Source organism: Globicephala melas, chromosome 19 (assembly GCF_963455315.2).
Source record: "Globicephala melas chromosome 19, mGloMel1.2, whole genome shotgun sequence".
Classification (NCBI taxonomy): domain Eukaryota; kingdom Metazoa; phylum Chordata; class Mammalia; order Artiodactyla; family Delphinidae; genus Globicephala; species Globicephala melas.
In genome coordinates this window covers 47,947,349-47,971,984 of record NC_083332.1, presented here as the reverse complement: position 1 = coordinate 47,971,984, position 24,636 = coordinate 47,947,349, and the positions used below count along the sequence as shown (strand labels likewise).

The window sequence follows — 24,636 nt, the reverse complement described above, 5'->3', positions numbered from 1 at the left end:
TAGGCCATAAAGCAAGTCTCAATAAATTTCAAAGGATCAAAATCGTATGGAGGGGACTTCCCTGGTGGTGCAGTGGTTAAGAATCCACCTGCCAATGCAGGGGACACGGGTTCGAGCCCTGGTCTGGGAAGATCCCACATGCTGCGGAGCAACTAAGCCTGTGTGCCACAACTGCTGAGCATTAGCTCTAGAGCCCGCGAGCCACAACTACTGAGGCCGAGTGTCACAACTACTGAGCCCACGTGCCACAACTACTGAAGCCCGAGCGCCTAGAACCTGTGTTCCACAGCAAGAGAAGCCACAGCAATGAGAAGCTGCACACTGCAATGAAGAGTAGCCCCCGCTCGCCACAACTAGAGAAAGCCGGTGTGCAGCAACAAAGACCCAACACAGCCAAAAATAAATAATAAATAAATAAATTTAAAAAAATCATATGGAGTATATTCTCTGACCACTGTGTAATTAAACTAGAAATCAACAGAGGAAAAATAATTTTAAAATCTCCAAATGTTTGCAAGTTAAACAGCATACTTTTAAATAATCATGGAATGAACAAGACATAAAATGGAAATTAGAAAATATTTTAAACTGATTGATAAAAATTTTATTAAAACTTATGGGATATAGGTAAAGCAGCATGTAGGGGAAAATATATAGTTTTAAATACATGCATTAGAAATGAAAAGTTAAAATTGATAAAAGTTTCTGCTTTAAGAAGTTCAAAAAAGAAAATTAAAAAATTAAAGTAAGAAAAAAAGAGGAAATAATAAAGTTAAGAGTGGGAATCATTGAAAGAAAAAGAGGCAAACAATAGAAAAAAATCAACTAAAGCAAAAGTTTGAAGTTTGAAAAGATTAATAAAATCGATAAATCCTTAGCAAGATTTTTCAAGAAAAAAGGGAAAAATCCCCCACAAATTACCAGTATCAGGACAGGGCATCACTACTAATCCTACTGATATTACAAATATAATAGAGTAATGTTAGGAACAGCTTTATGCCAATAAATTTGACAACTTTGCTGAGATGGGTAAATTTCTAGACAAACACAACCTACCACTAGAAAAAACAGGAACTCTGAACAGTCCCTTATCTATTCAAGAAACAATCTGAAATTTTAAGTTTTCCCACAGGAAACTATAGGCCTGTCGGCCTTCATTGGCAAACTCCTCCAAACAATTAAGGAAGAAATAGTGTCAGTCCTACATAAGCTCTTTCATGGAACAGAGAAATAAGGAACACTCCCCAACTTGTGTTACGAGATCAACATAACCTTAATATGAAATCTTGATAAGGACATTACAAGAAAGGAAAATCATAGGCCAATAGTTACCATGAACTCAGATGGAAAAATCCTTTAGAAAAATCAGCAAATGAAACCCAGCAATATTTAAAAATTCTACTACATTATGAGAAATTGAAGTTAATTTCAGAAATGCAAGGGTGGTTTAACATTCAAAAATCAATCAATGTAATTCACCACATTAACACAATAAAGAGAAAATTTTAGTGGATAAAGAAAAAGCATTTGACATCTCTTTATGTTAAAAAAAATAACAAAACTTCAACAAACTAAGAATAGAAAGAAACTTCCTTAATCTTATAAAGGATACCTAAAAACAAAACAAAACAACAACAACCTCAAAACAACACAAAACAAAACAAACCTACAACTAACTTAAGAGTGAAATTTTGAATGTTTTCTGCCTTCTTGAGTTTGGGAACAAGACAAGGATGTCCACTCCCTACTTCCATTTAACACTGTAATGAAAATCCTAGTTAGTGCAATAAAGTGAGAAAAAGAAACAAGGTATAAAGGTTAAAGATTGGAAAAGAAGGGCTTCCCCGGTGGCGCAGTAGTTGAGAGTCTGCCTGCCGATGCAGGGGACACGGGTTCGTGCCCCGGTCCGGGAGGATCCCACATGCCGCGGAGCGGCTGGGCCCGTGAGCCATGGCCGCTGAGCCTGCGCGTCCGGAGCCTGTGCTTCGCAACGGGAGAGGCCACAACAGTGAGAGGCCCGTGTACCGTAAAAAAAAAAGATTGGAAAAGAAGAGGTAAAAGAGCCATTATTTGCAAATGGCATGACTGTGTACCTAAAAATGTAGAACATTAATCAAAGTATTAGATTTGGTTAGTGAATTTACCAAGATTGCTGGATACAAGGTCAATATATGAAAATTAATTGTACTTTCCTATATTAGTAATAAACAATTAGCACATTAAATTAAAATATAATTTACAATAGCATAAAAATCAAATACTTGGGAATAAATCTAATGAAAGGGGTACAAGAAATCGCAGCAAGATCTTTTTTGATCCACCTCCTACAGTAGTGAAAATAAAAACAAACATAAACAAATGGGATCTAATTAAACTTAAAACTTTTGCACAGCAAAGGAAAATATAAACACAATGAAAAGACAACCCACAGAATGGGAGAAAATATTTGCAGACAAAGAGACCAACAAGGGATTCATCTCTAAAATATACAAACAGTTCATGCAGCTCAATATCAAAAAAACAAAACAAAACAAAACAAACAACCCAATCAAAACAAACAACCCAATCAATAAATGGGCAGAAGATCTAAATAGACATTTCTCCAAAGAAGACATACAGATGGCCAAGAGGCACATGAAAAGATGTTCAACATGACTAATTATTAGAGAAATGCAAATCACAACTACAGTGAGGTGTCACCTCACACCTGTCAGAATGGCCATCATCAAAAAATCTATTAACAATAAATGCTGGAGAGGGTGCAGAGAAAAAGGAACCCTTCTACACTGTTGATGGGAATGTAAGTTGGTACAGTATAGAGGTTCCTTACAAAACTGAAAACAGAGCTACCATATGATCCAACAATCTCACTCCTGGGCATATATCCAGAGAAAACCATAATTCAAAAAGATACATGCACCCCAATGTTTATTGCAGCACTATTTACAACAGCCAGGACATGGAAGCAACCTAAATGTCCATCAACAGAGGAATGGATAAAGAAGATGTGGTGTATATATATATATATATATATATATATATATATATATATATATATATATATATGGATACACACACACACACACACACACACACACACACTGGAATATTACTCGGTCATAAAAAATGAAAATGCCATTTGCAGCAACATGGATGGACCTAAAGATTGTCATACTGAGTGAAATAAGCCAGACAGAGAAAGACAAATATCGTATGATATTGCTTATATGTGGAAGCTAAAAAAAAGTGTACAAATGAACTTACCTACAAGACAAAAAGAGTTACAGATGTATAAAACAAACTTATGGTTACCAGGGGGTAAGGGGGGGGAGGGATGAATTAGGAGATTGGGACTGAAATATACACACTACTATATATAAAATAGATAACTAATAAGGACCTACTGTATAGCACAGGGAACTCTACTCAATACTCTGTAATGGCCTATATGGGAAAAGAATCTAAAAAAGAGTGGATATATGTATATGTATAACTGATTCACTTTGCTGTACAGCAGAAAATAACACAACATTGTAAATCAACTATACTCCAATAAAATTAATTAAAAAATAAAATTAATATGAGGATGAAATGCAAAGGACCTAGAGTAGTCAGTCAGATCAATCTTGAGGAAGAAGAATATATTTGGAACACCTGAAATACCAGATAGCAAGATTTACTATTAACTACTCCTTATTGAGGCTGTGGCATTGGCCTAAGATTAAACAAATAGATTCATGGAACAGAATAAAGAATACAGAAAGAGACCAACACATATATGGTCATCTAACTTCTGACAAAGATACCACTGCAAATTAGGAGCAAAGGATGATCATTACAGCAAATGATACTGGAGCCATTGCTTATCTATATGGAGAAAAATGAACCTGAACTTTTATCTCACATCATACATGAACATTAATTCCATATGGATCATAGACCTAAATGTGAAGATAGAATTCTAGAATAAAATTTAAGAGAATGTTGTCATAATCTTATAGGCAAAGATTTCTTAATCAGGACAAAAAACACTAACCATAAAATTTAAAAAGCTGATAAATTAGGACATTAAAATTCAGAACTATTGTAATTCAGGGCTCCCCTGCTGGCGCAGTGGTTAAGAATCAGCCTGTCAACGCAGGGGACACGGGTTCGAGCCCTAGTCCAGGAAGATCCCACATGCCATGGAGCAACTAGGCCTGTGCACCACAACTACTGAAGCCTGCGCGCCTAGAGCCTGTGCTCCACAACAAGTGAAGCAACGGCAATGAGAAGCCCATGCACCGCAACGAAGAGTAGCCGCTGCTCGCTGCAACTAGAGAAAGCCCATGCGCAGCAATGAAGACCCAACGCAGCCAAAACTAAAAAATAAACAAATTAAAAAAAATACTGTACTTCTGTTCATCAAAATACACGATTAAGAGAGTGAAAGACAAGCCTTAGAATGCGAGATGTTGACAATACATTTACTTAACAAAAGATTAGTGTTCAAAATATCTTAAAAAAAAAAAGACAAAAAACCCCAGCTCCTAACAAATCAACAGGGAAAAGACATTTCACAGAGAGAATATCTAAATGGGTCAACAGGACAGAAAATGTGTTCTACATATCATTTGATGTCTGGGAAATGCAAATTAAAGTCATTATTATATTTTGCTGCATATGCACCAGAATGGCTAAAATTATAATGCATTGGCGAGGATATGCATCAACTGGAACTTTGCCATATTGCTGCTGGGACTGTATATTGGAGAACCATTTGGTAGTATCTATCAAAGCTAGATATATGCCTACCGTTGACACAACAAAGTATTTATCCAAGAGAAATGAGTGCATGCATCCACCAAAAGACATGCAAGAATGTTCAAAGCAGCTTTATTTATAATAGCCCTGAACTGGAATAAATTCAAATATCCATAAACAGGAGAATGGATAAATCAGTTGTGGTTTATTCATACAGTGGAATACTTCTCAGCAATGAAAGAAAAAAAAAGAAGTAAACTAATATGACAACATGGATGATTCTCACAGACATAATGATGGGCAAAAGAAGCCAGAAACAAAGAATGACTACTATTTGATTTTATTTATATGAAGTTCAAGAACAGGCAAACTTACTCTATCAAGATAGAGAAGTCAGAACAATGGTTACTTTTGGGGGGTTGGGCGTTGACTGGAAGAAACCCAAAGTAGGCTTCTTGGGGGCTGGAAATATTCTAAATCTTGATCTGAGTGTTGATTACACAGGAGTTATATAAAGATTCATCAAGCTGAACACTTAAGATTTTTAGTAAATGATGCCGGAATCAATTGTATATCCATATGGAATAAAGTGAGCCTGGCCTCCTACCTCACCTCCCTGTGTTTATATAAGATATTTATAAAAGACAAATTAGAATCACCTTAAATTTGCAACAATGAGGGGATATTTAAGTTAGAAATAAAATATGGCATTAAAAATGGTTCACAGAGATTTGCTGCAAGATGGAAAATGCCTATAACATTGGGTGAAAAAGGCAGACCACGCAAAAATTCTGTATAAAGAATTATCAAAACTATGTAAAAATGTGTACAGAGAAAAGCCTGGAAGGAAGTGACACTAAAGTGTTAATAGTGGTTAGTTACCGGCTGTCTTGGGTCTTGGGGTGGTGAAATAATGGGAGGACTTTTTCTTATTTTTATTTTTCTGTAGCTTACAAAATTTCAAGACTTCCATATTGGCAGAACAAACTTTTAAAAATAGTTTTTTCTTCCAAAGTCAAAACTTTGCCCTTTGAGCTCCTCCACTAATTGCTGTCCTCACTTATTGATCTTTTAAACTTTTCTGCTTTCTGTTCTCCCTATAAAATGTATTCACTATGATTCATTTTATTTTATTTTAATTTTTTTTAAGTTTTTATTTATTTAGTTGCGCTGGGTCTTAGTTGCGGCTTGTGGGCTCTGTAGTTGTGGCATGTGAACTCTTAGTTGCAGCATGCATGTGGGATCTAGTTCCCTGATCAGGGATTGAACCCTGGCCCCCTGCATTGGGAATGCGGAGTCTTAACCACCGCGCCCCCAGAGATGTCCCCAGAAATGTTTCATTTTAGATCCCTTAGGAGGGGTAGCTGCAGCCCAAAGAGAAAGCCTCCCCCTCCATTTCATAGGATCATGGAGCTGCACCGTCGCGCAGTAGCGTGCATACGGGGCTGGGAGAAGTTATGGTCATTTAAAACGCAGATTTGTAGACACTGACAGACCTATCGAATCAAAATTTCTGGAAGGAGGGGCCTGGGCTTTGCTTCTTAATAAGTCTATCACGTGATTTCCCCCTCCTTCATATTTTTAAATGTTATTTGATACCTATAATTATATGTGATATACATATATGTGTATGTGTGATGTCTTTTTAAAAATAAATCACAATAAAGTGTACTTTCATGAACCTATTACCCAGCCCAAAAGTTGGATCATTAACAATAATTTATTTATATTTACCTATGTGCTTCTCTCTTATGCCTTCCTTCTGCCTCCCTACGAGAGGTAACATTTTACATTTTGTGTTTTCCGTTCTATTAAAATTTTTTAAAATAAAGTTTTTGTCTTCTTGGCATCTATGCCTATACATTATATTGTTCAGTCTTGGTTGTTTTTAAAAAGTTTTCTTTGGCTAAGAAAAAGTTTATTTTTTTTGAATTTTTTTATTGTGATAAAATATATATAACATGAAATTTCTGATTTTAACAATTTTAAAGTATACAAATCAGTGGCATTAATTATATTTGCAATATTGTGCAAACATCACCACTGTTTGCAAAACTTTTTCATCATTCCAAGCAGAAACTCTGTACCCATTAAGCAATAACTCCCCTTTCCTCCCTTCCCCCGGCCCCAGGGAGCCTCTATTCTACTTTCTGTCTAGACATTTCATACAAGTGGAACCACATAATATTTGTCTCTTTGTTTCTGGTTTCTTTCACTTAGTATAATGTTTTCAAAGTTTCATGTTGCAGCATGTATCAGAACTTCTTATAGGTGAATAATATTCCACTGTATGTATTTTTATCCACTCATCTGTTGAAGGACATTTGGGTTGTTTCTACCTTTGGATATTGTGAATAATGCTGCAATGAACATTGGTGTACAAGAATCTGTTTGAGGACTTCCCTGGGGGCACAGTGGTTAAGAATCCACCTGCCAATGCAGGGAACACGGGTTTGAGCCCTGGTCCAGGAAGATCCCACATGCTGTGGAGCAACTAAGCCTGTGCGCCACAACTACTGAGCCCATGCTCTGCAACAAGAGAAGCCACTGCAATGAGAAGCCCATGCACCGCAACGAAGAGTAGCCCCTGCTCGCCACAACTAGAGAAAGCCCGCACGCGCAGCAACAAAGACCCAACGCAGCCAAAAATAAATAAATAAATTTATTAAAAAAAGAAAAGAATCTGTTTGAGTCCCTTTTCAATTATTTTGGATTAAATACCTAGAAGCGGAATTGCTGGGTCATATGGCGATTCTAGTTTAGCTTTTTGAGGAACCATCATACTGTTTTGCAGATACTACTCCATTTTACATGTCCACCGGCAATGTATGGGAGTTCCAATTTCTCCACATCCTTGCCAAGACTTATTATATATAGTTTTTCTTGTGATTGTAGTCATACTTGTAGATGTAAGGTGATGTCTTGCGGTTTTGACTTGCATTTCCCTAATGACATTTTCCAGCAATGTTGATCATCTTTTCATGTACTTGTTGACCATTTTTGTATATCTTTGGAATAATGTTTATTCATGTCATTTGCTCATGTTTAATTGTTTGTTTGTTTTTTATTTTGTTGCTGTAAGAGTTCTTTATTCTGGATATTAAATGCTTATCAGATATATGATTTGTAAATATTTTCTCCTATTCATAGATTATCTTTTCACTTTCTTGATATTATCCTTTGATGCACAGAAGTTTTTAATTTTGATGAAGCTCTATTTACCCATTTTTCCTTTTGTTGCTTGCGATTTTGGTGTCATATCTTAGAATCCATTATTGAGTTTACCTGATTTTGAGCTCTACAGAAGCGGTATCATTCTTACTTAATATAATCTCCTGAAACTTGAAGTTCTCTTTAAAAATTATGTTTATAACGCTATCCATGTTCTTTCATAGTTCATTCATTCTCACGGCTGTATAATGTCCTGTTATACAAATATACCAACATTATTTAGCCATTCTCCTATTGATAGACATTTGTGCTGTTTCCAGTTATTCTGCTATTACATCAGTGCCACCTTAAGTATCCCAAAGGGATTCTTCTGCACACTCTAATTTAAGAACCACTGGCTTTTTATAAATGAGTTGATATTAAATTTCAGTTGAACAGTACTTGGGATACACAGCTGCAGGCATCTGACTAAAGCACATCTATTTTTCTCGCCTGCCTATTTGGATTGATTACTGGACTATAAAACCACGATAACCACTGCCATTGAGTATAGTTTGCGTCTACACTATAGCTTTAACAATGTTGTGTGATTTCTTGGAAAAAGAGATCAGAGAAGACATGATAAGTACATTTTACTGATTTCAGGTTGGAGAGCTTTGCAGCAATAAGGAGATGGCAACACAGAGTGGGGAAAATGACTCTGAAAAGGACATGCTTACTTTAGAGCCCTGTCTCAGCCAGGTTGCAGGAGTGTCTCTAAGGGATCTGAAATAACCCCAAAAGGCTCTGTTCAGTGCTGAAAATCATCCAAAACAAAGAGACACAGATTGACGGTTCCTCCCCCAGTCCTGCACAGTGGCTGCTTTCGGGAAACACTTTGGCAGCTACATGGGGTCATGATGTGGCCAGGTTTCTTTGGCTCAAGCATGAAGAACACCAGGGGAAACTCAAGCGTGAAGCAAGAGCTCGACTCTTTAACAGAGATGTTGTTTGTGGCTTTGTTACTGGAAAATGCGAGTGACCTTAGCAAGGCCAAAGTGTGTAGACACAGGGATTATGAAATCAAGAAGGGGGTGGAGTGAGATACCGGAGGCATAAAAGCATCAGAAGGTGCCCCACAGCACTGCTGTTTCAGAGGCAGACGTACCAAAGATGAGGTGAGTCCACAGTTCAGCCCTGTCCCCCCTTTCCTCTGGATTATTTCATCCTTCTTTGTATATATCTTTTATCTACATGACAGCCCAGGTACAGGAGAGGCCTACAGGAGAGATGCAAAAATATAACAAAGGAATAAGGCAAATGGGCTAAATTATAGTGAATAAAGTGTTTTCTGTGTTAAATCCTCTGCTTTTCCGTATCCATAAAGGGTAATTCAGATGGTGCTCTTTCCCATGAGACGTGACTTTCTCTAAGGAATAGATTTTTTTTTTAACAAATATTTTTTATAAGCAGATATTCATTTTAAATTAATTATTTATTTATTTTTGGCTGTGTTGGGTCTTCATTTCTGTGCGAGGGCTTTCTCCAGTTGCGGCAAGCGGGGGCCACTCTTCATTGCAGTGCGCGGGCCACTCACTATCGTGGCCTCTCTTGTTGCAGAGCACAGGCTCCAGACGCGCAGGCTCGGTAGTTGTGGCTCACGGGCCTAGTTGCTCCGTGGCATGTGGGATCTTCCCAGACCAGGGCTCGAACCCGTGTCCCCTGCATCGGCAGGCAGATTCTCAACCACTGCGCCACCAGGGAAGCCCCTAAGGAATAGCTTTTTCCTCGAGGTTATGATATTTTCGCGGGGGATGCCAGCAGCTCCTGTGGTAGGCCTCCTGGCATTTTTTTTCTTTTTTGGGCCATGCCACACGGCTTGTGGGATCTTAGTCCCCCAACCAGGGAATGAACCTGGGCCCTTGGTAATGAGAGTGCTGAGTCCTAACCACTGGACCGCCAGGGAATTCCCCCTGGCATTTTGAATATGCCTATTAGCAGATTTTTTTTTCTTTTTAAAAATGTATAATAAGAAAGATCAATAGTGACACATTTGAGTGACACAATTCAGGCACTCAGATTTAAAAAAAAATAAAAAATTTTTTTGAAATGTTGAAATAACGAGACTAGAAACTTAACCAAGCAATATTTGAGTAGCTGACATCCTTCAGGGAGATGGTTAACTGGTGAATATAGCCTGTGCATTGATGCCCATGTGCACAGTCGACCTTTCAGGGAGCCAGTTATCTTCCAGGTAACCTGGAATCCTGGGGTTTGCTATACCATTTCCTGAAGTCAAATTATAAAATAATAGAAAAAGCTGTATCAGTGTTTTAAATTATATATTAAAAAAAACCTCTTATTATGGAAAATTTCAAAAAGTAGAGAGAACAGCATAATAAATTCCAACTTCCCCATCTTCCAGTTATCCACATTTCATTAGCAGTATCCTTGTAGCCCAGCACCTTAGGGTGCCCAAGTGAGATTTCTCTTTGCTGGAGAGCTCATATATTAACAATTTAATGTTTCCTGAATGCTGCCAGAAACTGAGGCCCAATCCCCATGTGCCTTCCTATCTTGCTTGTTCTTCTCTGAAGCTTCTGTAGAATTCCCAGCAGCACAGAACATGCTGGAACCTGGGTGACTGGGAAGCTGCTAAACTATGCATGTGGGTGGGTTAAGGGCTTCTAGGTCCTAGCACTTCCGTATCTATTTTTTGCCTAATGGGAGGTGTGTGTGTGTGTGTGTGTGTGTGTGTGTGTGTGTGTGTGTGTGTGTGTGTGTGTGTGTGTGTGTGTGTGTGTGTGTGTGTGTGTGTGTGTGTGTGTGTGTGTGTGTGTGTGTGTGTGTGTGTGTGTGTGTGTGTGTGTGTGTGTGTGTGTGTGTTGAAGCGGGGAGACGAGCTGCACGCTCCTTTCCGTCTTCTCTGCAGTGCCCTGCAAGCTGTTGTCGCCCTCCTGCTCTGCGGGCAGCTTTTCGCGGTGGAAACCAGCGAGCCCACAACTGCCACAGGTAGGACTCTGTGTTTGGACAAGAGCTGTACCTCCCAGCACTGCTGCATCCACTTTTGCCCCATCAGACCTCACCCTCTCCTGGGGAAGATCCAATTGCTCCTTCTCACCTTAATCTCTGGTCTTTCAGTATCATGAAGAAAATTGGGAAGCCAGCCAGAAATAAGGGGAGATTGCCCTCCCCAGGGCTTCCATTTGGGGTGGAGGGAGGTTGATGTGCAAAGCAGCTGCTTCTCCTCTGACTTTTTGGGTCTCTAGGGGAAGCTTCTGACTACGAACCTTCTCTTCCTGTTTTTCTTTGCAGATGACAGCTGCTTAAAGCCCCCTGAGATTGCCAATGGCTACCTGGAACACTTGGTTCGCTATCGGTGTAAAACCTACTACAAACTACGCGCTGGAGATGGTAAGGCCGGGACGAATGTCCCCGGGCCCTCCTCTGTCCCACCATTTCCACAAGGAGTGGAGCCAGGGTGACTGTCCAGAAAGTGCCCGTGTTCTCTGGAGCCAGGAGATTTAGATTCTAACAAGGGTTTTGTCACCGGTAGCTGTGGCCTTTTGGGCAAATTAACTTTTCTCAGCTTCAAGTTTTCTTCTTTGTTAAGGGGAGGGAGGTGACGCCATGTAGCCTACCCTCTCAGGGTGACATCTACGTGGACAAAATGACGGTGACGGTGATGACGACAGGGAGCCCTTACCTAGTGAGCACTGCACTCCTGGAACTGTTCTAAGTGCTTCACATGGACTTGCTCACTAGGTCCTCACAACACCCCTCCGCAGAGATACTATTATTTATTTTGGCCGCCCTGCACTGCTCGTGGGACCTTAGTTCCCCGACCAGCGATCGAACCTGTGCTCCCTGCATTGGAAGTGCGGAGTCCTGACCACTGGACCACCAGGGGATTCCTAAGAGATACTGTTATTACTCTCACTTTGCTGCTGCTGAAACTGAGGCACAGAAAGGTTGAGTAATTTGCCCAAGTTCAGGTAGCCTGTAAGAGGGAGTCAGGACCCCGTACCGCCTTGCCACGATCACCATGATCGCCACGGTCCCCGTGACCACTGTTCTGCCCTGCTGGGCTGCACCGTGGCCCCCGCACTTGGCTTCTAGCACAGCACTCCTCCCTTCCTCCTCTTCCCCTGCCCTCGCCCTTCCTGCCTCTCTGATTCTGCTCTTTAAATACCTTCTCTCCCCACGCTAGGTCCAGATACAATTTCCCTTTTGGCTCATTTTTTTTCTTTTTGTTTCAGGAGTGTACACCTTAAACACGGAGAAGCAGTGGATAAATAAGGACCTTGGAGAGCAACTCCCTGAGTGTGAAGCAGGTAGGAAATCATGGGTCCTGGGAAGGAGACGGAAAAGTGGGTATTGAGGGGTCGGTGCACCAGCAGGGATTGAAATGTCCTAGAGGAACATCCTCCCTGTGTGGTTTCCTCTGGGCACACAAGAGCCGAGGGGAGGGACCAGGGAGAACCACAGGTGGCTGGGCAGAGAAGTGCACAGACAGGTAATACTTCCCCATGAAGTTTACTAAGGATTTGTTCATTTGGCCTGCGGGGCACTGACTGAATCCACTGTCTACACTGCCCACAGAGGATCAGGAAACTCTGTGTGTACATAGAGCCCACCTAGAGAGCCCTGGGCCAAGGGTAAAGCAAGCTCCAGGAACAACAGGTCAAGGGAGGGCATAACAAAACCTTAATCCGTGAGACTATGACAAAGGAGGCTGGAGATGGGTCAGGACTCTGTTGTTACTAGAAAGAGCTGACGCTCCCTCCTTTTCCCTCTTGGAACAAGAGGATCTTGCCTACCGTCTTCTGCTACTAGGGATGCGGAACTGCTAACCTGCCTGTTATGAAATGCAATATCACATCCCTCTTTATTCAGAGAGAATGAATCATGGTAGCTCCTTGTGCTTACAATGAATTTAAGGGAGCTATGGACATCTTGCTGTGATAGACTGTTTAAATATACATAGAGTTCAGTGGCCAGAGTTTGAAAACTTCAGGGCTACTTGTTTCTTTGTGAGTTAGAAAAGCAGGAAATAGAACTCCGCTTTAGTGACGTAAACATTAAAAGAAAAAAAAAAAGAATCATTTTAAACTATAAACACTGGGAACAAGAGGAGCAGAAGGTAAGGGCAAAGCGTGCAAACATTTCCAGCTCTGGAGAAATGAACAGTGACCGTTCAGACAGCAGCAAGAGTTGGTCCTTTTATCCTTCCCTGGGAAAGACTGGGAGACGGTCACATTCTGCTCATAGTTTTCTTACTCTCCTCAACAGTATGCGGAAAGCCCAAGCATCCAGTGGTTCAGGTGCAAAGGATCATCGGCGGCTCACTGGATGCCAAAGGCAGCTTTCCCTGGCAGGCTAAGATGGTCTCCCGCAATAATCTCACCTCGGGGGCCACGCTGATCAATGAACAATGGCTGCTGACCACAGCCAAAAATCTCTTCTTGGGTCATGACAATACAACAAAAGCAAAAGACATTGCTCCTACTTTAAGACTCTATGTGGGGAGAAAGCAGCTTGTGGAGATTGAGAAGGTGCTTCTCCACCCTGACTACTCCGAGGTAGACATTGGGCTCATCAAACTCAGAGAGAAGGTGCCCATTGATGAGACAGTAATGCCCATCTGCCTACCTTCAAAAGATTACGTGGAAGCAGGGCGTGTGGGTTACGTGTCTGGCTGGGGGCGAAATGCCAACTTAGTTTTTACTGAGCATCTGAAGTACATCATGCTGCCGGTGGCTGACCAAGACAAGTGTGTACAGCACTACGAAGGCAGCACAGTACCCGAAAAGAAGACACCGAAGAGCCCTGTGGGGGTGCAGCCGATACTGAATGAGCACACCTTCTGTGCTGGCTTGTCCAAGTACCAGGAAGACACCTGCTATGGCGATGCCGGCAGCGCCTTTGCAATTCACGACGAGGCTGACGACACCTGGTATGCGGCTGGGATCCTGAGCTTTGACAAGAGCTGTGCTACTGCCGAGTACGGTGTGTATGTGAAGGTGTCCTCCACTCTGGACTGGGTTCAGAAAACCATAGCTGACAACTAATGCAAGGCTGGCTGGAAGCCTTTGCCTGAAAGGCCGAGGGAAAACTGGACAGTAGCAGAGGGGACAAAAACGTGGCATGAAGCTGATGGGTTCCAGCCCTGCATTGCTGCATTGCTGAGTCGATCAATAAAGAGCTTCCTTTGACTCATTTCTGTGCTGTTTCTGGCCTTGGGCCTTTTTAAATTCTCTCATTTATAGTATGGCAGCAGCCAAGTGCTCTAGAGTTTACTGGGAGTGTGGCAGAAAAACCCCCAGGGCAACTGGAAATCCCTAAAGTGATACAAACTGCCCCACTGCAGCGCTCATGATCACTGAATGAGTGCCTATCCAATGGCAGGCCTCAGAGAGGTCACTGTTATCCTTGTTTTACAGACAAGGAAATAGAGACTCAGAGAAGTTAAGTGATTTGCTTAGGGTTACACAGCTATCAAATAGTGAAGCTGAACCTTTAACCTAGGTCTGTCTAAATACAAATCCCGAGCTCTTTTCACCGCATCCTTTCGCTTCTTCAGAGTAGAGGAGGAGAAAGAGTGGAGGCTGGTGAGGAAGATGCTAGCTCAAAGTGGCATGAAAACAAGTGCTTTAACACAGACAGTACTTTGTTGTTTGTGCTCCAACACACCAGTGCTTCAGGTGGCAAAGTAAGATGGTATAAAGGCAGGATTTCTGGACTTGCTGGGTCCAAATCACAGCTCGACGATAAATCTGCCAAGTTCCTTAAGCTCCCTGCCCATCAGTCCCCAGGTCTCTCCTATGAGGGGCTTAACCCAGACGATCTCTAAAGTGCTCATCAGTAATAACATTCTGGGGCCGGGTAAAGTTAGAAGTCTCTTCCTTAGGAGGGGCTGCTTTTCCCACTTGGAAGAGACCTACCCTTTACCAGGAGTCAAACGCAAGCCATCTGAGTCTTTCATTTCACAAAGAACGGTCTCGTTACTAAGGGTTTCCCAGAAAAAAGGTTCTAGAACCCAGCACACGAAGCTCTTCTAACTGAAGAAGAAAAGTTCTAAGTGAGCAGTAGGCCTTTATTCAGTACGCTGGCCCTTCACCAATATACCGTCCTGTCATCCCAAAATAGGGCCTCTCCTGCTCATGGCTTAAAATGTCACTATTCCTCACTAGGGTTCTGCCCTTCCCTGTGACGTTCTCCTCACATGCACTCTCCAGATCCATCAATAATTTTCAACAGGTTACAGCTCATAGGCCAATGAAGGACTTAGACCTGTATTCTAGAGCGTGTGGAAAAGACGATCGCTAGAAACTGAAAAATACAAACACATGAAATAATGCCTCTCAGGAGGCACCTATGTCTTCTGATCGTACCTTCAGCGCTAAGTTTTCTTGAAAAGCAATCTGACTGATTAAGTGGCTCCTGCCCACCCCTCAGGAGGAACAGAAAAGAAAACTTTCGGCATTTTCCCAACTCCCTCATCTCCTCTGCCTTCCTCCCAGCGGCACCTCTCACCCGCCTGGCCTCCCCCTCGGATTCCAGTGACGCTGGACTCCGTGGAGCCCTCTCAACACGCGTGCTGTCTCCAGCCCCCGGGCCTTCCTCCCCCGGCGCCCTCTCCTGAAAAGCCCTCCCCTTTCTCCATGAGTACCTCCTACTCTCCTTTAAGGCTCAGGCACTGTCTCTTCTAAGCAGCCTTTCTTCCATCCAGGAGTCATTCGTTTTTATGTAGCATCTGGCACAGGACGGGGCACACAGTATGTACTTAATAAATACTTGTGGAATGGACAGCAACCAAGATGAGAACAAAAACATGTAAACCAGGACTTCAGAGAAACATTCCCTAAAGCCCTCAGTAGGAGAGAAGATATGAGAATCTTACGCATGAAAGTTCCGAGGTTTTGCTCTTATCCGAGCACTTCCCACACCTCAAATGCTCTGTGACTTAGGCTATGAGGGACAGAAAATCCAACTAACAGTGACAGGCAGTGAAGACATTTTATTCTTTCATAGAAGTCTTAAGGGAGGCATGTCTAGAGTCCACTCAGTAGCTCAGTATCGTTATCAGGGACCCAGGCTCTCTTCACCGGTCTTCTCAGCATGTTCATTTTTCATCCCAGTGCTGGTTGCCTCGTGGTCCTAAGACAGCTGCAGCAGTTCCATGTACCACGATCACCATGAAAGCAGGAAGTGGGGGCCAGGAGAAGACGGAGGTGGTGCTGACAGGGTTTTGTCGTCTCCTTCCTGGAGTGGCTCTCTCCTTTATCAATGAAGGTCACAAGGTACCCAGCAGCCTTCCTTCTACGCCACATTTGTCAGAAAAGGCTTGGACAGGACGCACCTGGCAAAGGGGGACAGACTTGCACCGACAGTGCTGCCCTGCACAGAACTGGGTGTCTGTCATCAAGGTGGCAAAAAGCTGCCAAGCAGGTCACGTGCTGCCTGGCACACTGCCCTCTGGCTCTGCATCTATTCTCTTATTCTAGAAAGGCAGTACCCTTAGCCCCGTGAGGTTCTGAGAGGAGCAGGAACTTGCCCAAGTGGTGGCAGGCTGTGCCAGAGGACCCTGGGAGAATTCTTCATAAAGTTGTTAACACAGGCAAGTCCTATAAACAGGATACTTCTTTCTAGCAATTCTGAGATCTCTTTCCAGTCTTGAGTCCGTGAAGTACAGTTTTCTCCTCAGGAAGAGACGGAGCTCTGGGAGAGATCAGCTCCTACTTACTAAGGGTAGTTAACTCTTTGTTTAGCTCACATTGGGTGCTGGATGGTGAAGGTTCAAGTTCTCACTTCTTGGGCAATTTCATAATAGAAAAGCTGGTAAACTGAGCAAGCCAGGACACCTTTAGAAGTCTGAGCCAGAAAGGCTCGAAGGTAAAACAAACTTGCCTGCTCTCAGTAAAGAATGACTTATTCCAGAAGAACTGGGATAATAGTCGAGCACGAGATAAATACACGAGTGGAGGAGTGGCGAGCTGAGGAAGATGGAAGGGGTGGGTGTGTACACATAGGGTAGAAAAGGAGTATTTTTACTCTTACGGGAATTGACTTTCTATTTTACTTGTGTATCGAATAAACATAGTTAAATCAAATTGTACTAGCCAAGGTTTAGAAGGATTCTGTATTATCTTAAAGAATAAAGAAAACTATAATATGAAGAGAAATTAAAATAACCACACTGGGGAAACTGACCACGGCTGACTTGACTGCTCTGGGCTCTGCAGGGAGTAGACACTTGGGCATTCCCAATTGTCACAGCACCAGTGTGGTCTTCTACTTGGGGGCCGGTATTTTCTATACACGTCAAACCTCTTCTCCACCGGGATGCTGACCACATTTCCGAAAGATCCCAGAGAAACAGCACAGCTGGAGTCAGGCACTGTGTCACGATGGGCCTGTCTCTTCAACTTTGATAGTAGTGAAAGTGCTAAATGTCTTGATAGAGGAGGTCATATTTGGGAATATTCTTGGGATCAATAGGACTTTGAACAATAAGTTTTCCCCTCATTGCACCTCGATAAATTACTTCAATCAAATCTATGAAGTCTTGTTTGGTTTTGAAACTTCCCACGAACTTAGTGTGATCTGGAGACCTAAATAGCATAGGAGAGAAACAACCTCGCTCAAAACTTTTCATAATTACTTGTCAGACCTTCAGGATAAACAAAATAAATAGCAGCTCTGTTATTTTCTTCTGATCAGGGAGCCTTTAGACACAAAGCCTGACACTGATTTTCCCTTTGCGATTACAGGGCCCATTTGATATACGACTAAAACCAGTGTTGTGGGCCGCTGGGAGAGCATGTAAGCCCTACCAGGTGCAAAGCTTCTGCTTCAAAACCTATTTAATCACTTCTCAACTCATCATCAAGTAGTATTCCCTGGGTGTTAGCATGGGCTTAGTTTGTTGTTGCTGTTGTTGACTAGACACTGTGCAAAGTCCATTAACTTGTCCTTGTCTCTGAGTTCTAGTCACTTATACTTCTGAGTGGTAGGTGCAATGTTACCTTTTTTTTTTTTTTTTTTTTTTTACTTTTCAAGTATCAAGTATGTTTACTGTAGAAGCAGTTTAGGAAAAAAAAAATGAGGCCATAGGCCACATTTTGGTATATACCCTTTCAAGCTTGTGTTTGTGTGTGTGTGTGTGTGTGTGTGTGTGTATGCATTTCTTTTTTTCAGAGTCACGAGAATCATATCATGTAAACTATCTCGTAAGGTGCTTTTTTCAATGAACATATAACATAGTTCTTTCAAAGTCATTAAACATGCATCTCCCATACCATATTAAATTAATTTCTAGTATGCTTCTGTAGACATCTAGCTTCTTTCTAAGTATTTTGTCTTCTAAATAATGGTGGGATGGATGAAGATCTATGTAGCCAATTCTGGCCACTTTCGTGACTATTTTCCTTCAGATAAATCCCTGGAAATGCAATTGCTGGGTTAAAAATTGTATACATTTTAAGGTGGTAAGTAGTATCATAAATCACCCTCTGAAAATATTCACCAAACTAATATATATATCAACTGTATTCTAGGAGAATAAATAGCTATAAAACACTTAAAACAGATTATATTTAATACACTTTCAAATAAATGATGACAAAGCAGGCACACAGATCTAGACAAGTGGACTCCTTGACCACAGTAAGAAATGATAGGATTATTACGGATACATTCAAAATTAATAAGTATTGGGATGCCAACTGGATGGAGGGGAAGGCATTAAAGATTTCATGTTATTTTTTTTTTTAAGATTTTTTTTTGATGTGGACCATTTTTAAAGTCTTTACTGAATTTGTTACAATATTGCTTCTGTTTTATGTTTTGGTTTTTTGGCCTCGAGGCATGTGGGATCTTAGCTCCCTGACCAGGGATCGAACCTGCACCCCCTGTGTTGGAAGGTGAAGCCTTAACCACTGGACCACCAGGGAAGTCCCTCATGTTACTTATTCTTGACAGACTTTGTTGAAGAATGACTTCAAAATTCTCTGAGTGAAAGAAGACAGGAAATTTGGCAAGACAAAAGCATGTCTTAATTTGCTGAAGGATTACTTCTTTTATAGATGCAGTCTATGAGTTTCAAAAGGTTAAGAACAAATGACCTACTTTGTTCTAAATAAAATTCCTGGGAAACTTTTTAAAAAGCTGTTCTGTATTTCTACACTGAAAGATGGCGAGTGCTTCACAAACTGTACTATTCTCTCACACTTAAGTTAAAATTCACCACTCATACTGGAAACACTCTCATTTTGTACCAAAGTTCCACATAAAAAAATTAGAGAGTGCATCAACTCAGGAAACAGTACCAGCATAAGACTCACAAAGCCCCCATCACATGCAAATAGGTGAGCTACTGAAACTGCCTGGATAAAAGAAACTTTTAAGACTATAATAACTTCATGTCAATATAACTTACCCATAATCCACTTTCATATGCTGCCCATTGAAGAAAAACACGGTAGATGGAATATAACTGATGTCAAAATAGTGTGTATAAACTGGGGTTTGGTCCACGTCTACCAGATATATAGCAGCCATTTTACTTAAGTCAGGAGAGGTCTTAGAAAGCTACAAATGAAGAGAGAGATGTGGGTTACAACTTGAGGGCAGCAGCAACGTTTCTTCTGTGAACCTTTTTACTGGAAGAGAATTTTCTGTTTGAAAAAAATTCCCGGGCCAAGAATCTAGCCTGTTTGAGTTCCACATTAGACACAGTGTAACCTTATCATTCAGAGTCTGAATCACTGTTGGCAGGGTAATGAAAGGGCCCTAGGCAAATTGTGTGAATATATTTCTGCTTCTTTTTTTTTCTTCTATTTTTGATTGTAAAGTTTTTATAAACTTTTTATGGATTTATAAAATCCATACTCGCTTAAATAAAAAACAAAACAACTCAGAAATATGTACTACAGACAATGGAATTCCCCCACATCTCTTCCTTCCAATCTCCCCATAGATGATAATTATGATAAAAATAGAAAACACTTACATGGCACTTGTTATGTGCTACGTGTTCTAAGTGCTTTACACTTGTTGGCTCCTTTAATCCTTACAACATTCCTATGAGGTATGCACTGCTACAGTCACCGTTTCACAGACGAGCAAACCGAGGTATGGGCAGGTAATGTGCCCCTGGTCACATGGCTGTACGCAGTAAGGTTAGGATTTGAACTCGGACAGCTTGGCTTCAGAGTCTATACTCTTTTTTTTTTTTTTTTTGCGGTACGCGGGCCTCTCACCGTTGTGGCCTCTCCCGCCGCGGAGCACAGGCTCCGGACGCACAGACTCAGCGGCCATGGCTCACGGGCCCAGCCGCTGTGCGGCATGCGGGATCCTCCCAGACCGGGGCACGAACCCGCGTCCCCTGCATCGGCAGGCGGACTCTCAACCACTGCGCCACCAGGGAAGCCCCACACCCTCATTTTTAACCACAGAAGTGGGGTTTCTTACATTGTATCCACACTGAGGGTGGCAGCAGTAGAAATGGTGGGTGAGGTCTCAGTCCTGGGTAAGTCTCTCTCCACAATAAACAGAGACAGGATCAACTTACTCTGTCCCATACTCCCCTTCCTATTCATCAGACTGTGAAGATGTGTTGTGAAATCAGAGATTATCATCAGGCACACACTGGAGGCAGCACACTCGAAAAGCATATTTGCAGGCAGAGAAAACAAAGTTCAAATCCCAGCTCTGCAATTTAGTGGTGCTGTGCCTGTGGGAAGTCACCTGACCTTCCTGGCATTCATCTGCCCCTCTTGGGAACAGTAATAGCAATTATCCCCGTGTTGTGAGCATTGAGTAAGACAATGTTCATAGACTCTTGTTAATAATGTTCCTGGTCTTCCACTGAATTGTTGGTGAAACTGAGCTTCGGCAGCTGCTACTGAGGAAAGGCATCCAGGGCAGATTCAGCACAATCACAGATTTGGGGGTTCAGCTCAGGGCAGGCACACGATCGGCTCTCAGTGAAAGTGTGCTAACAAATGAACAGCTATATCCCCGGGCCCTGCCTGCTCCCTTTCATTCATTTTGCAGATGTGGAAGTGAGAATGTATAGCTTTTTAATAAAAACGATTTACTTAAAAAATTCACTTACAATATCATCTAGTTGCAGACAGACAGGATCCTCGTCTCTCCCGAACCTGAGAACCAGCACCTTCTCTGCAGTACTTTTTATCGCCTGGTCCACTTCTTTTTTGCTACTCAGCTTGGGTAACAGGAAGCTCATGTTGAAATAATCCAAATATCAGTCCTCACTGTCAGTCCTGAAAGTTGAAATGTTTAAAGACATTAAGTGCATGAGTCCTAATTTTAAAACATTTTTAATTTTTGTAGTAGGTAATGTGTATGTATTTTTTTTCCAGAGGAAAAAAGGTTTCACACAACACAGGAACAACAAAGTAAAAGGAACACACTAAATGCACAAACTGGCGGCAGGTAAGTCCACCAGTTAAAAAGGAACAATATAGAAAAGTATATTGTCTCCCCTCAACTGGCTTAGTTCCCAGTGCCCTGTAAGCAGTTACAAGGTAACAACCTTCATTAGTTTCTCACGTACCTTCCAGAGTTTTGTTATGCATTCACAAGAAAATACAAACGGGTTCCAAAGTTTTCTCCCTTTTTTACTCAAAAGAGAGTGTATTCTTTCAGACAGTGTTCCAGCAGGAAAGAGGTGACATCCTCAAATTTGGTAATCTGAAGACTTTCATTAAGGAAACGTACAGGAAAACAGCAGGGTGTAGTGCAGGACCCTGGGCTAGTAGCAGCGGGACAGGGCGCTGTTCTCACCCGCAGGCCTGAAGGAGCCATGGGAGGGAGTAGTTACCAGAACTGTGTGGCTGAGATTGCTGGAGTAAATGACAGACGTCCAGCACACGTACTTTACCCACTCTTCTGCACTTTGCACTTTACCTCACATGTGAAGACCATCACGTATCTCTGTGTAGAAAACTCACACATTTTTTGTCACAGTGCCATACTATTTCATGCCCGTTCCATCCTTTTTTAAACAGTCTTTTATTGACGGACATTTTTATTATCATGAGTCTGGTTTAAAGATCCTTGGTGTATGTCTTACTGAGTATACCTCATCACACGGCAAACAGATCAATTAAGAGTGTGTAAAAACCAGACACACACATACACAAAACAAATAATAAAATACTGAGATAGAAGGGGCCTCTCATTTTCAGACTAGTTTGCTCATAGTTACACTTCTAGCTACAAAAAAAAGAACTAGAATCCACGCCATCCAATTTCTAGTCCAGTGTTCCTTCTACTACAACAAGTCCTATTTTTATGATTGAGAAACTCTATGATCAAGGAGCTTTACTTTTGATCCATCCATGAGACTCCATTAAGATATTTAATATTTTGAATTCAGTCCCAAATGTGTCTTATGCTACAAAAAGGGAGGATTTCTTTCTCTCTCTCTTTTTTTTGGTGACAAGTCACATTTTAAGATATGAATTACTAAAAATTCACATAGGAGATGAAATTGTTCTAGTAATAGGTCACACTTTATTTTTTAAAATTAATTAATTAATTTTTGGCTGTGTTGGGTCACTTGCTGCACGCGGGCTTTCTCTAGTTGAGGCGAGCAGGGGCTACTCTTCGTTGTGGTGCGCGGGCTTCTCATTGCGGTGGCTTCTCTTGTTGCGGAGCACGTGTTCTAGGTTTGCAGGCTCCAGCAGTTGTGGCTTGCGGGCTCTAGAGCACAGGCTCAGTAGTTGTGGTGCACAGGCTTAGTTGCTCTGCGGCATGTGGAATCCTCCCAGACCAGGGCTCAAACCCGTGTCCCCTGCATTGGCAGGTGGATTCGTTACCACTGCACCACCAGTGAAGTCCCAAAAGGTCATACTTTAAATAGAGAAGATGATTGCCAGAAGGGACTTTTTCAAGTCGGAGTGGCAGAACAAATTACTGATGAAAGGGAAAGTCAGAAAGAAGATGGATCTGTCCCACCACTAGAATTCAAACAAACAGCAACTTCTGTAAGTTACTGATTAAGAAGAGGAAGTGGTGGGAGAGCAAAGCTGTCAACGGGGAGTGGGGAGATAAGCCTGTAAGAGGGTGGGACTGGATAAATGTTGGAAAGAGGAGAGGGAAATTGAGACCACACCTAAGAAAATGTCCACAGCAAAGGATACCAACGGAAAATTCACAAAAGAAGAGGTAAAAATGGACAAATATACTGGGAAAGTTAAGCTTTACCAGTAAGCAAAGGAAAGCAAGTTAAACGATATATTTTCAAATCCATTAATCTGGCAAAGATTAAATGATAACGGCAAGAGTGTGAGTGAAGGGGCAGGCATTCAGAGTCCCTGCTGGAATGCAGAGAAGCAAAACTTTTCTACAAATAAACCTGAATACTCTTTGACCAACAATTCCACTTCTGAGAATTTATTCCTAGTAAATAAATAGACATATGCACAAAGATCAACGTACATTTATAATGCTGAAAAACTGCAAACAACCTGAGGAAATAAATGATAGTATAGCCACTGCAACGTACTAGCACACTGTCAATATATGCCGTGTTAGAGATGAATAACTGAAAAACCCTCGTGATAAAGAAAACAAAGTTATAAAACAACAGTATATAAAGTGTGATCCCACTTTTGTACAAAATCTAACTATAATACACATGTACATATTCACATAGAAAAATAACTAGGAATGAATATCCCCAAAGACCATCAGAGATGTTATCTCTGCGTGTGAACAGACGAGTGACTTTTACTTACACTGGGCTGCGCGTCTTTATTTTCCCCAAATATCCGACATACATACTTTTTAAAAAATTTTATTTTTGGCTGCGTTGGGTCTTCGTTGCTGCGAGCGGGCTTTCTCTAACTGTGGCGCGCAGGGGCTATTCTTCGTTGCTGTGTGTGGGCTTCTTGGCGTGGTGGCTTCTTTTGCTGCGGAGCACGAGCTCTAGAGCGCAGGCTCAGTAGTTGTGGCGCACGGACTTAGTTGCTCCACGCATGTGGGATCTTCCCGGACCAGGGCTTGAACCCTTGTCCCCTGCATTGGCTGGCGGATTCTTAACCACTGCGCCACCAGGGAAGTCCGCCATACTTTTTTTTTTTTTTTTTTTTTTTTTCGGTACGCGGGCCTCTCACTGTTGTGGCTTCTCCCGTTGCGGAGCACGGGCTCCGGACGCACAGGCTCAGCGGCCATGGCTCACGGGCCCAGCCGCTCCGCGGCATGTGGGATGTGGGATCTTCCCGGACCGGGGCACGAACCCGTGTCCCCTGCATCGGCAGGCGGACTCTCAACCACTGCGCCACCAGGGAAGCCCCGACATACTTTTAATGATGCCAGTGGTTGGGCTACTCCTGGCCCACAACTGCCAGGGAAAACGATACTTACTTATTTGTACACGTCAGCTCCCTCTCTTCCACTTCAGGGTTGTCGGCAACCCTCACCCTTTCTCCAAAAAGCCGACTAGGGAGGCTCTTTCCTCCTCCCCCAACCGCGGCTGCGACCCCAAACCAAAGTAACCCACGGGCTAGAGCTGCCTAGCAACTGTGGCTGACCACTTTAAGGGGACGGAAACGGAAAAAGACGCACAGGCGCAGTGATGAACTCGCATTAGGCCCAGCTCAAATAAGCGGAAGAGGTTATTCTAGTCCCCGCCCACCTTCCCCTGGCCCTGACCGGAAGCCCTAGGGTCACTTCCGCCCCTATAAATATGACCGATCTCTTTAACTTCTG

At 42.2% G+C, this 24,636-nt stretch overlaps 2 protein-coding genes across 3 annotated transcripts; one reads left to right on the top strand and one right to left on the bottom strand.

Moving 5' to 3' along the window:
* Positions 1–1,569: 1,569 nt before the first annotated feature.
* Positions 1,570–24,537, bottom strand: TXNL4B (thioredoxin like 4B). 2 transcript variants are annotated; one of them, XM_060288315.2, is made up of 4 exons: positions 24,292–24,537; positions 21,014–21,182; positions 19,334–19,485; positions 1,570–1,978 (listed from the first exon to the last, which is right to left on the bottom strand). In XM_060288315.2, exons 2-4 carry the CDS (start codon positions 21,143–21,145, stop codon positions 1,819–1,821), a joined length of 444 nt encoding a protein of 147 aa, XP_060144298.1. In that variant the 5' UTR covers positions 21,146–21,182; positions 24,292–24,537; the 3' UTR covers positions 1,570–1,818. The 2 variants fall into 2 exon arrangements, with proteins under 2 accessions (XP_060144298.1, XP_030719346.1); XM_030863486.2 differs by lacking the exon at positions 1,570–1,978 and adding an exon at positions 15,894–17,507 and having other exon boundaries at positions 24,292–24,531.
* On the top strand, positions 9,057–14,079 carry LOC115856862 (haptoglobin-like). The gene is made up of 5 exons (XM_030863483.3): positions 9,057–9,071; positions 10,826–10,905; positions 11,209–11,307; positions 12,153–12,227; positions 13,186–14,079. Exons 1-5 carry the CDS (start codon positions 9,067–9,069, stop codon positions 13,962–13,964), a joined length of 1,038 nt encoding a protein of 345 aa, XP_030719343.1. The 5' UTR covers positions 9,057–9,066; the 3' UTR covers positions 13,965–14,079.
* Positions 24,538–24,636: the final 99 nt, after the last annotated feature.